The 13,028-nt window shown below is 45.9% G+C and overlaps 1 protein-coding gene across 2 annotated transcripts in view; it reads right to left on the reverse strand.

Moving 5' to 3' along the window:
• Positions 1-13,028, reverse strand: part of HR (HR lysine demethylase and nuclear receptor corepressor) — a 394,390-nt gene that overhangs the window by 240,229 nt on the left and 141,133 nt on the right. For both annotated transcript variants that reach the window (XM_086943684.1, XM_086943683.1), the window contains 2 exons: positions 9,529-10,697; positions 6,816-7,857 (listed from right to left, as the gene is read on the reverse strand). In XM_086943684.1, coding sequence (XP_086799810.1) covers positions 6,816-7,857; positions 9,529-10,662 — 2,176 coding nt within the window. In that variant the 5' untranslated portion in view covers positions 10,663-10,697. The remainder of the gene's footprint in view (positions 1-6,815; positions 7,858-9,528; positions 10,698-13,028) is intronic.

Genomic DNA, 13,028 nt, shown 5'->3' on the forward strand with positions numbered 1-13,028 from the left:
CACGCACTCTTTGATCTCGGTAACATTACACGAAGAGTCGTCATTTGACCTTTAACCTTTAACCCGGATTTGCCCCAGGAAGCAAGGTTGCATGATCAATTAATATAACAAAACAACTTACAAACAGAAATGTCTATTTTATAAACCACCTAGATTTCAATTAGGAAGCATTTCATTTTATAGCATGAAAATGTATGCATTCGTCAGAAGAGGACGATAAGGTGCCACAAAGAGCAGAACTTCACTGGCAATTGAAATTATTTATATCTCAAACTGTCATGATTTAAGGGTTTCACTAAGGTTTATCTCAGAGACAAAATGTATGGATTAATCACAGAGATATATGCACAGCAATTAGATTTAGTAAACAAGATTGGTTATGTTTACCTGTTTTAATTCATATTACGCATACATTGAATGTGAACTATGTTGTTAGCTTAAATTATTTCTTATCAATGTTAATACATTTTGATTTATAATCACTTCTAATGCCCTGTCAATCATGCCTATCCCAGATATGAAAGTGTTGCAAAACCACATGATTTTTAATGTTATCACAATAATGAAACATTAAAACAAGTTGTTTAAAATGTGTCTGTTTTATTTCACTTTTTTTCATTTTGTCAGAAATATGGGCATTGCACTACAGAATATCTGTATTTTCCCTGTCTGAAAAGTCCCAGAAGGAGCTGCAGAAAGCCTTGCTCATCTGCACACTGTCATCCTTCTGTCCTAGGCACTGTTTTTCGCACCGCTGAGGCCAGGGGTTGCAAGAGCAGTACCTGGTATCACATGGGACAAGCCTGGGGTAGCTGCTACCTTGACAACCCCTAAATGTAGTCCATGCGAGTGATAACCAGCGAGGGCCAATCGAGAGAAACCTTGCCAGGCACCCTGGCTTCTGTCTGCCTTTGCTCCCCACGTGGGAGGGAACAATGAAATGAGAGAAGTGGGGTAACAGTGCTAAGGGCCAGCTAAGGAAGGTACTTAATAAATACAATTTCGTGATAAAAGGCATTCACAAAGTTTAGTTTCTTTGATAGAGGAAATAGGCTTAAGCAAAATGCGTTTACCAAATTTGTATTCAATAAGGTGTTTCTCCTGATAGATCACAAACATCCACTGCTGCTCCAAAACCGATGTGACCACCATTATAACTCTGCTAATGTCATTTCTAACATATTGTACCTTGAAGTGCCCTGCATCGGTGCCTTAGAAATCAAAAATACATACTCTGCCTGAAAACTAGGCTGAACAGCTGCCCTCTTGTCCTATTCACTCAGAGCCATGCAATGAACGAACACTAGGTGTCACTGTTGCAATAATATCTGTCCGCTCCTCCGTCATTGTCATACCATCACTGGTCACCGTATGTCACTGCTGCACCAGTGGCTGCTCCTAGCCTCCTTGTTCTAGTTTGTAACTCAAAATTACGTTTAAAAAAATCTAATTTTTCCGTCTACATCTGGAAGTGGACATCTTTGAGAGTCTGACCATCAGCTCTCTCCTCGAAATATTTCACTGTATTTTCAAATCTCTCATCTGGTCCTCCTCATTCTTACCTGATGCCCATTCGGCAGGTCCAGGGGTCTTACTGTTCTGTTTCCCCTGGCTTCAATATTCCTTTGCGTACACTAATCAGGTGAAGTGGATTGAAAGGGGGAGATCGGATTAGTCATTAAAATCATTTGGCCATTGTCGAAATCCAGAACACACATAAATATAATAGAGATCAGATTCTGCAAGAACTCTGTAACCACGGGGCTAGCTCTGCTGCCTCAGTTCCGAACCTTTGTCACCTAGGGTGTTGCTCTTTTTTTCATCAGGTCTGGGCCTGCAACTTCAGGACATTCCCTGGAATATCTAAAGTCTAATCTTAAAGAACGATAGCCTGAGCTGAGGCTGGGCCTGTAGGATCTGTGCAGCCTGAAAGCAGCTCTGCTGTTTAAGGCCCAAGGCTGCAAGAGCTGTGTGACTTTAGGGACAGTTTCACTGCCTGATCTCTCCTCTGTACCTCTAAGCAGAAGAGCATGTGAGGGACCTACAAGCCCCCTACTTGATTACCTCAACATGGCGTCCACATGAATGATCAGGATTAATGACTTCCGAATCAATTTCAGAACTGTCTGTTGAGCACCTTCACTTCCTAGCTAACATCTCAGAATGCCACGCATTTAGAGGCGGCTTTCAGCCGCGTGTAAAAAAAAAAACACAGACAATAATTGAGTAAAATAAATATTGCTCAGCTTTCATCGCAGCTGTTGAGAGTACTTCGAGTATTGACCACTCCTGTGTTCTGGAGTCATTGCATGTCAGGACTGAAGTAATTACCAATAATCTGGATTATTCAGATATTGAAGTGGAACAACAGGCAGCCATGACTCGCTGATTGGTTCCCATGGTAACGGCGCTGGTGGCCGCGCGCTCGCTGGAAAGTACTGAGGCTTTTTCAGTTTCTCTGCACGGGAGGGGCATTAACTGCTGCGTGGACTTGGCTCGGGTATGCTCCGGCTCTCTGGAACAAGGGCACAACAAGAGGGCGGGAACATCTACCCCCTCGCCCTTGCAGTGTGACATTCCGCCACCCACTCCTGCAACAGAGAGCGTGTGTTTTTGTGTTCAAATGAAGGATCCTTGCCAACGGCCTCTCATGGATGCTCCGAGACTGTGCGTGTCAGTGCGCATGCGCGCAGCACTGGCGTGACCCCGGAAGAGAGTTGTGACAAAAGTAGAGGGTCTTACCTCTGTTGCCTTTTAAATCCTCAGTCCAGTCTTTCTTCTACCTCCATTTTCTTTTCCTTTGTGGGGAAATGAGATTATCAAACCTGTTCATGTTGGTCTCGGAGAAACAAGACCTCTACTGCCAAACCAGGGTACCAGTTGTAGGAGCTGAGTTTTTTTTTTTTAATGAAGTGCTGATCCAGAGATGCTACTTCAGGGGGAAGATGATATCACATCATGATCTCGGCTTCCTTCCTCCCCCACCTCCCCCTAAGAAACTTTGTTCTTGGCTTGAAATTGTAACAGTATTCTTGGGACAGCTCAGTTGTCCTATACTAGCCTGCACTTGCAAGCCAAGAATAAGCGCGGTAAGCCTCTTGGTAATTTGGCTACCCGTGAAGCACACCACTCTCAGTAGAGAAAACTCTCTTATACTCTTTCCGTGTGACTAACCAGCAGAACTTTTTCCTACACTATAACAATACACATCACGAGCATGAATGGCCATGGGGGGAGGAGGAGTCCTCCCATCACAAGGGATCAGAGAGTTCTGGTATCAGGAAGCAGATGCAGCAAGGAGGGACTTCCTGCCCATGTGGTTATGCTGGAGAGCTTGAATATTGGTGGTTTTCCTAAAACTAAACTTGAGCAAGTCTACAGGGTAGGGGAAAAGAAGGGTCACAGGGAATCTCAAAGGACCTCCTCACCTTGAGGGGTGGTTCTGCCCACTTCCAAATGCTAGCCGGAGATGTCACTGGGCAGATACCAGCAGCATGGCCATGGTCAGCACCAGCGTGCGGGTGCGCCCAATTACAAATCAGGGACTTTTGCCCTTTTGTTAATCTAACACCAGGTTCCTAAGCAAAGGGCACTCATGTCCTGGGGCTAAGTACATTTTGGACAAAAGCTGGTGAAGGTGCCTCGCTAACCAGCATTCCAGAGCAACTGTGACCGCTCATCTCAAGAAAACTGTCAGACCGCTCCTTGGAGGGAGAGGGGTGGAAAGCAGAGGCTACTGGGCCACAGCTGTGGGCACTGGCTTTATTTGCTTCTGTTGTCCCATGACCCAGCTCTAAAAACTGGGCCAAGTACAACTCTTTCAGCACTTGACTTTCAAAAGATAAGGCAAGCAGTCACAGCCTTCTCGGGGGGCACAGTGAGCATTCAACAAACACCCATCAGTGTAATAACGTGATTGCTCACCCCAGAGCTTATGTTTGTCAAAAGAGAAGCACTTTAATAAACAGTAACATTCAATACTACACACTGCACTAACAGTATCTGGTTTCAGAGTCTCTGGTGCAAGAGTCTTGCCTCCCAAGGCAGATACCTCTCCCACGTCTCTTATTCTAAGGTACCTTGGTCTAGATTTGATCACAGGCACAGCGCTCACCCCCTTTCTAGTAGGCACTAGCAAGCACTCAGTCTCTCAATATTAGTTTCACCAGCAATCCGATCCATGATACACCTCGCTCTGACCTCCGACCCCTCAGTCCTGCCCTCCCGCGGTTGGGAAAGACATGCTGGCCATAGGTGCATTGTGTGGCTGCTCCACCCTTTTCGAGCAGACATAGGCTGTGCGGCAGTATACAGAGGCAGCAGCAGGCTTGAAGTTGTCATCAGACAGGCCCCTCTTCTGGTTACTCGTCGTTGCTTGCTCCAGGGCTCCTACTTTGTAGCAGAGTCTCCATTCTCAGGGATTAGGATGAATCATCTGTTCATCAGCTTGGTCCTCCCTGGTTGAAGCAGCGATGTGGTCATGAGCCACAGCTGTGACACCAAAATAAATTAAGCCACATTTGGCGAGTGCGGCAATTTAGCAATAGCCTGTTTTCAGTGGCACAGACCGTTGGGCACACTTTTGGGCAGGTGCATCGGCTGTGACAGCAAGGTTGGAGCAGCGATCCCCCCGGCACACCTCTACCATGCTGTGAATCTTCCTCTACGGCAATAGTGACCGGTTGTGAGTGTGGAGCATGCCAGTCATACATCCGTGAGTCTCTGTCAGAACCTCTGTTGCCAATGCCAGTAGACTGCTCCTCCTAAAGGATTAGCCTGATCTTTCCATCTTCCAGGCAGGATCATTTTGGCATTCCAGGTTAAGCATAGCTGTTCTTTCAGGCCAGACTTAAGCTAATGTTCCCTCACCTCTGAGGAGCTGGGTGTCAGGCAGACACTCTTCCTGGTTGCGAAGTAGTCCCCTGGGTACTCTGTAGAGCACCCCCTCCTCCGTTGAAGAGAAATTGGAGCCAGAACAATAATCTGGTCAAAAGCTAACACTCTTATACAGTTAGAAAAGACAGGGGGGGGGTCACTGTCTGTATTTCCAAAGCCAGTTTGGGTCTGTTCTTCTTTCATGTGTCCTTCTCAGAGTGTTTTCCAGATTCAGCCTTTTATAAAGTGATGCTTCTCATAGCAGGGCAGTCTCCAGGCTTGAGCGCCCAAAACCGATGAACAAAGTGGTGAGAGCAGTCTTCACCTGGCTATCGCAGCCATACCTGACAATTATCAGGAAGAGAGACAAACTGCTGACCTCTTTTTCAAATACCCTTCACACTCTGACAACCGGAACTTCAGTGCCACCCTTCAGCCCTAGCATCCATCAAAGTAGTATTCATGGAGAGTAAACAACAGTTGACTCCAGCATTATTACCTCACTGAATTTCTATAGGGAGCTTTTCTCTCTTTCCCTATTTCTCTGTCTAAGGTCTCCTACCTCCAGTCTCTAAAATGTCAGCACCCCTTGCCAAAGCACTCCCTCTACCCTTTTTGGGGAAGGATCCAGTATGTAGGCCTTGAAGTCTCAGAGACCCCTCTGAGAGAGTCCACTGCGTAATGGGAGCCTCTCACAACAGAGATAGGGAAGTGATACCACTTGCCCTGGGATCACAGCTTACTGGACTTTGGACGTTGCTTTGATTTGTCTACCGGTTTATGTCCCCGTCGCCCTTCCCTTCCTCTTTCCTTGCGGTGTCTCTCACCCTCCCCTCCTCTTTCCCGCCTTCAGTATCTGTCTACTTTCCCTGCTCCATCCCTCTCCCCTGAATCCCTCCCTTTGACTGCTTTTCTCCTTACATATTTGTGATTCTTGTTTAGCTCAACCTTACAAGTAACTATGTTGCCATGCTCTTATAACTTTGTAACCTTTGTAATCGATGTAAACTTGTAACTTTGACCTGACACTCATGTAAAGAGCTCTGATACCTCCGGGTCTAGCCAGCGCTATATAAAACCTTTAAAATAAATAAATAAATAAAATGCACTTCCACTGTCTGGGAAAGTAACCTCACCCCCATCTTGTGCACGTGAGAAGTTGGGGGCTTCCAAAATGGAACCCATAGCCTCCTTTATTCTGGTTCGCCCAAGACATACACAATGTGTGCAACACACAAACACACACATACATGTAAACATTCATGAGCTTGGGATATCGGCACAGGGATCCGGGTTCATCTGTAGCAACAGAACTTTACAAGCAAGTAGGCAGTAGGACACCTCTCCTGTGACAGAGATAAAAAGGCCTGGCCACACTCGGGTCACTACAACACTGGATATCATAGTACTCTGCCCCCACTCCCGATAGATACTTGAACCAATGAGAGGAACAGTGGTCCTCTGTCATTGTTGACTGTACTCTTTGTGCAACTCCCCGGAATCAAGACTGATCTAGGACCAGACTCTTATCATCGCACACATGCTACATTAGAATGAGGCTGTGGCCACAAACCCCAAAACCAGAAAACCAGATTCTTGAAGTTGGACACTCTGTGCCGCGGACTCGACTGTGCACACTTCCATCCCAATAGAAGCCTTTTAATATTGTTTTAATGCTTATGCTCTACTTCCACATATTTATGTATTGAATATTACAACTCTTTCGGGCATCACCCCGTTTATTCTTGAGTACGAAAAGAGTCTTGTATGTTTCTTGACTGTGGCTGACTTTGGGTCCGTAGGCGGGTTATCAAATGTTTCATGTCTGTAGTTTATGTCAAGAGTTTGGGCTAGGAAAGAGTTCACATGAAAGCACATTAATTCCTCTTCATTTTGTCTAAATGTTATCTATCTGAACAACCCCCCTCATCCCCTCTTACCTATTCGTGCATCAGGGCCATCTCCAAGGTCTGCACCACATTTTGGTTCAACAAGGTCTTTGGGCTCTGCTCCTGACCCCTCCAGATCACCTCCAGCTTTTGCTGACTCTGCACGACTTCTCTTTGCTTCAGTGGGGGACCCTTTGGGCTCTTCTTCAGAGATGCAGTCACAAGGCCTCTTTACTGCTTGTTGAAGGCCTCTCTCTGATGCATTTATGTCAATCTGGTTTTCTTTCTGGATGGTTTTGCCACTCCGGCATCCCTGGTTAGCGATAGGGCCGCTGAACTGCTCTGAGTGCCTGGAGAGCCATGTTTGCTTCATCTTAGTGTGATTCCGCGGAGGGTTGGCAAACACCACCAACTTTCCCGACCTACTTCCTTCCTCCACAGGAGTCCTTGTGCTCAGTGGGCCACAGGGCTCCCCATCCCTGCAGCTGTCTGGCACCGGGCGCCCAATGTGCAGCTTTTTGTCACCTCGCATTCCATGGTGCTCAGAAGGGCCATCCCTTTGGTTATGGTTTGGTATGAGTATCGCACCTGGCCCACTGTGGGCAAATATGGTGGCGCGGTGGCCTTCAACAGTCTCACAGGCTACCGGGAGATGGTCCCCTGGTGCAGAACCAGATATACTTTGGTTTGCCGATTGGGAACGCATATGTTCTTTGGGTTCTGCAGACACAGCGGCTGGTTCATGGAGAGAACTGACCTGCAGCTCTGAGGAAGCCAGAAGAGAGGTTTCCGCCTCTGCCAGGCTGGGGTCCAGCAGACGCAGCGGCCTGTAGCTTTGGGTGCCGCTTCCAGCGGTCTTTGCTCGAGGTAGGGGAGTCCTGCTGTCTAAGTGGTGTGGCTCGCTTCCCCAGCTGGGCCCACGGGGATACTCCATATAGGGCAGTGCTGCCATTTTGTTGTCTTGGGCCAGCCGGTCCTCTTCAGACCCGCAGGCGTGGACAGTACTACCCAGCCCTGAGGCAGACTTGACAAGTGGGAATCTGGGATCTTTAACCGGAAGATGTAGCACGCTTTCCCTCCTGTTGGAGCACTCCTGGGAGAGGAGTCAGAAAGACAAACAGGAAGTTAGTATGAGAGGGGAAGGGAGAAACGAAGGAGATGGAGGATGAAACTCAATAGTGAAGGAAGAAAGAAATGTAGGAAGAAAAAACTCAGTTATAAGCAGGGATCAACAAAAAGAAGAAACATAAAAAGAAGAGAAACAGGAGAAGAATCAAACAACCAAAGGAAGAAAACAATGAAGCACGAGATAAAAGAGAAACACCAGAATGACACAACGAATTTACGGGGAGAAAGAAGTATAAAAGAGGACAGGGAGAAAAAAGATAACATATTATAAAGTTATATGCACATTATTTTCTCACATACCAAAAAGAAAGTTCCACACTAAAAACTTTACTTTTTCTCTATTTGGTCTTTCTTAGGCCCTACGTGTGCAGATTCTGTCTGTCTACATGTTTTTCAGTTAATGTGTCTTACATTTTGACTTTTATTTTTCTTCACCACCAGGCATCTCGTCCTCCCAGGTCCTTTCCTGAGAACCAGACAGACTGTATCTTCGGTGCAATGTGTGCTTTATGGATGAGCCCAGAGGGTTGTTGTGGTAGTACTACTGCCTTAATTATGGAAAAAAATAGTTCCTGTAATATGTAGCAAATGGCCGAGTTTAATATATCTGCATCATTGATAACCAATTTTGCTCTAGTGCGGTGAAATTTAGTACTGCAATTTGTAAAATCTAATTATGCACCCATCAGTCTATGCACATTATGAGCCTGGTTCACCAATATTTTGCAGTATCTGAGGTCCTTAGGTACCAATGCTTTTTCCCATAGATACAGAATGGATAAAACCTTTTCATACTTCAGGCCCTTGCTCTTGTAGTTCCCTTAGCTTAGTATTGAGGTCCATGGGTACGCAAGAAGTAAATCGTAATACTCCTGGTTTACTCCTGGAATGCAGGAGTATGCCAGAATTACTGCAAGAGTAAGGCAGACTAACTTATAGCAAATGCTTTCTGAATGAGGCCTCCCAGAATTAATCTGCATAGTTAGAAAAAACTTGAGCAAAATGACCTGGCACTGGAGCAAATTTGTTCAGCACTCTGAGGGAGAGTCAATAATTGGACATAAGATTCTCTTGAAAGATGGAAGTGGGCCTTCTAATCTGGGACAATTGCTGAAAGCTGACCCACAAGAGTTGTACCAATGAGTGTGTGTTTGCCCCCCTCTGAGTGCTATGGGTTTTATCACTTATTATCAGAGACAGTGGTCCCTAGACAAGAAAGGAAATATACAAAGAATAAATATAGACTAAATAGAACTATATTTCTTCTTTGAAAATGTCCAGCCGGACAGTTTAATATCTTGAAAAGGATAATACAAAAGGAGTTTGTGACAAAGTGTGATGTACGTGGGACACCAGCCGATGTCTGACTAACACGCTAGCATGCGTTGTCTTACTTTGTTGGTGAACCTTTACTGCCTTCGTGACTGCTCTGTGACGTCATGTGTGACGGCTATTTGCGATAAGAGTAATAGGGGCTTATAGCCGAGGAGTATATAACTGAGCTCTTGTTGCTGATTATGTGTGATGTGTACTGAGGGATAACACATGTCACCTCCCCTGCCTCTCTACATTTATGACTGTTAACGCATAGAAAAATGCCCTTCCCACTTATCCCTAGTACTCTCTTGAAGCCTACCTTCCTCCTGGCAGAGAGGCCGTTCTCTGGGGCAGGCTGGACACTGGCGCTGTGATGGGGTCTTAGGTGGTTTAGAGGGTGGCTCCAAGCTGGTGGGTAGAGCCCTAGGTGCCAGTTAGCTGCCCCGAAGCGAGAGTCCTCCAAGATAGGTGGGCAACTCCCAAGAGAGGAACGGGGTATTGTACCTGGGTTTCCAGAGTAGGGTGCCTCCTCTATACCACTCACTGCATCCAGTGTGGGCCCAAACAGTGGGTGCCCTTCGAAAAGTTTGACCCCAGTGAGAAGGTGGCAGTGGGCGCTTAGCCGACGTAGAGCTTCATGAGTTCTGGTGTCCTCCAGCGGTGGGTGGACACCAGGAAGAGCGCCCACCGTTGGGGCTCTCGTGGGCTTCTCTGCCATGAGCATGCCCTTGTTCTCCAGGCCACCAACTGGGAAAGGGTAGATGTATGGATGGGCATAGGCAGAGGCCTGACTGCCTGCCAGGGTCTCTGCCCAAGTGGGTGCCTGTCCTGCCAGTCTCCCCAGCCAGTCCCTCATCCCTTCTCCATTCCTGGGAGCAGAAGGCGTGTCTGCAGAATCGTGCCCGCGTTCCTTTTGGACGTACCTCCTCTTCCTGTACGTAGGCGAGGGAAAAGCTTCTAATCTCGGGGGGCTCTCCTCCTCCCTCCTTGGATAGGCGGATTGCTCCTGTGTGGAAGCAGATGTCCGGTTTCCACTTGTCTCGTGACAGGCATCTTCTGTGGCCCAGAAAGCCTGGAACTTCTGCCGTGAGGGCTCAGCCTGCCTCGAAGACATCTGTCCTGCAGAGACACTTTCTCGGTTAGTGTCATTTTCACAGCTGTCTGTCTCTCTGGAATCACCATTTCCTGAATAGTCACTTTCCCTGGCAGCACAATCCCTTGGGTAGTCCCTTGAACTGGCATCACAGTTTCCTGGATGGTCCCTCTCACCTCCATTTCCTGCTTGGCTACTCTCACCAACTTCCGCATTTCCTTGGTGAACCTCGTGCCTGGCATTGCCATTTCGAGGCTGCTGGGTATCCCCTCTCTCTTCACCAACTGCTCTGCCAGGTCCAGAAGGATCCCCCTGTAACCGTCTCCTCTTGGCTGACGTCAGCTGGCCCTCCAAGTCCATCTCTTCCGCCTCCTCATGAGCGATTGGTGGGTTACCTGAGGAAGACAAACAAAGCGTCATCATTCACTGATGGGCTTGGGAGAGAATGCTTTAAACTATATATAATAGTCACGTGGTGGTCTATGAATAATAATGATCAAGCTAGTGTTGTGGGTGGGGTTTGTTCCTATCACATATCCCTGTTGCTTTATTCAAATTGCCAAGTAGGCCTGCTTGTCTACTGCCATATGACATCAATACCAGACATGGTGCCATTCCAAAAAGACCACTATTAAAATAAACTGCCTAGTGCAGTAAAAAGAATGACATGGTCTCTAATGCATGCATGAGACACAGGTCCCTGCGACTCCTGGTTGGGTGCAATGGGCAACTCACCCCATGGCCACCTGTGCCACTGCAACAATAATTACTAACCCTCTGGAACTGACCACCGGTTGCAGCAGATTGAAGGATGTAGTGGAAGAAAGACAACTCAAGTTTATTAATCCCTCCTCTTGTTTATGACATATAAGACAGTAGTGGTTGCCTGTTGGGACCATTACTTCTAAAGAAGAATGAGTTAGACTCCAGTCGATTAATTTTGTTTTTTTCTGTAAAATGTATCCAAATGTTGCTTACATCATACCCCATAGTGAATAAACACTTTTTAAGGCCTCAAAATGATCAAAGATAAATCGTCAGAAGATGCAACATTTGAAACCATTTTTGGCATTTTTTAAATGTCGGCGGCCAGCGATTTTCATCATAAATCATATATGTTTTTGCTTGCAAAAAAATTACTGTAGTTTATATCACAATCCGTAGGGAATAAACACTCAAATGCAGAGGCCATAGTTCTTTTTCCAAATAATGATGGATTTACCTTACTTGCCACACTATCCACTAACTGCTGCATAATTCGCAGATTCAAAAAATGTTTCTATCTAAACGGATCAAAAGTTACTGAAAAAAGAGCCACCTGTGTTAGCACACAGGTGCAGCTCCTTTTCACGTTAGCTGGTCACCTTTTAGTTATGGATTGTAGTAGTTAGGTGTTAAACTGGAACTATGGAGGTGAAACAAATCCCCAAACAATATTAGTGTGTATTAAACCGACAAATTAGTGAAATAATACTGCCGCAAAACGTTTAGCATTATGTGGCATAATTTGCTGTATAATTTAGTTAGCCAGCCGCATACTTTGACCCTCCATGGCCGCAAATTCAGTGGCCAACTATAAGTGAGGATATTCTTTCTAAGACCTTAGAATGCTTATATGTTTTACTAAAGAGACGCCTGTCTGTAGGCATTATTACTGTTTACTGGTTTTGTTGTGATAAATTGATTTTTGGGTTTATCTGGGATTGTGTGTACAGACGACCATGGTAGGGAATATCAGAAATGAGGACCAAAAACGAGGGTGCTTCCCTTAGGGACAATCAGAAATGAGGACCAACTATTAGGGTGCTTCCCTACTCCAGAATAGGAACATGCACAACCCCATTTAAGACTTAGCAGAAGGTAAGCTCTTCCCACACTCCAGTTCCATGTTGGGATGTGAACAGAAACGCATCAATATTGTAGGTAATATTTCTAAAGATTTGGGTGGGGCAAGACCATGGAAATATCTTTATTAGGTGCCACAAACTAATTCACAAGCACTATGGAAATACTCTGACTCAAATCACATAATGTCTCATGGTACAAACTTTATGGTGAAGGGCTAAACAGCCACACCAGGGGAAAGTGGCAGTGACTTCAGAATGTTCTCACTTTTTGGACGATAGACAGTAATTAATTAAGAAATTTAGGTTGTGAAAAGACTCACAAAACTCTTTATATCAAATTTACAAGAAGACAAATATGAAACACACATAGAAGAAAATCAGGGCTCACATGAGATTGCGAATTTGACTAATGTGGGACCTTCCAGTCATGGCCAATGCTTATGCACTGGACGTGCAGCAACAGCTCACACAAAATGCAGAGAAAAAACAAAAGGTGATAGGATGAGTTGTTTCAATTAATTTCACCCTCTGCCAATCACTCTGGGCGGCATTCCTGTCCATCATGTTCTTGCTTTCTGTGCCACCACAAACAAGGAAGAATCGTATACATATGTGTTTTGGCCTAGCACCAAAGTGACTAACAAGATAGGCTGCACCTCACCGATGAGGCCCAATACAGGCGGAAATTTGGCTGTGATTGCTTGGGCTTACGTGCAGGGAGGCACGGGCTAGCAGTTTAGACTGGAATGATCTTTTCAAAATGACTCCAAGGTTGGTTGCCTCATCATTTCGTAAATTCATTCTTAGCGCCTCAGTTTTAGTTTTTTTGCCTGCTGCGCTGCCCTACGGCAAAAGAAAAGGGCAGGAATGCGCCTTATC

This window comes from Lissotriton vulgaris, chromosome 11, assembly GCF_964263255.1.
Source record: "Lissotriton vulgaris chromosome 11, aLisVul1.2, whole genome shotgun sequence".
In the NCBI taxonomy this organism is placed as follows: domain Eukaryota; kingdom Metazoa; phylum Chordata; class Amphibia; order Caudata; family Salamandridae; genus Lissotriton; species Lissotriton vulgaris.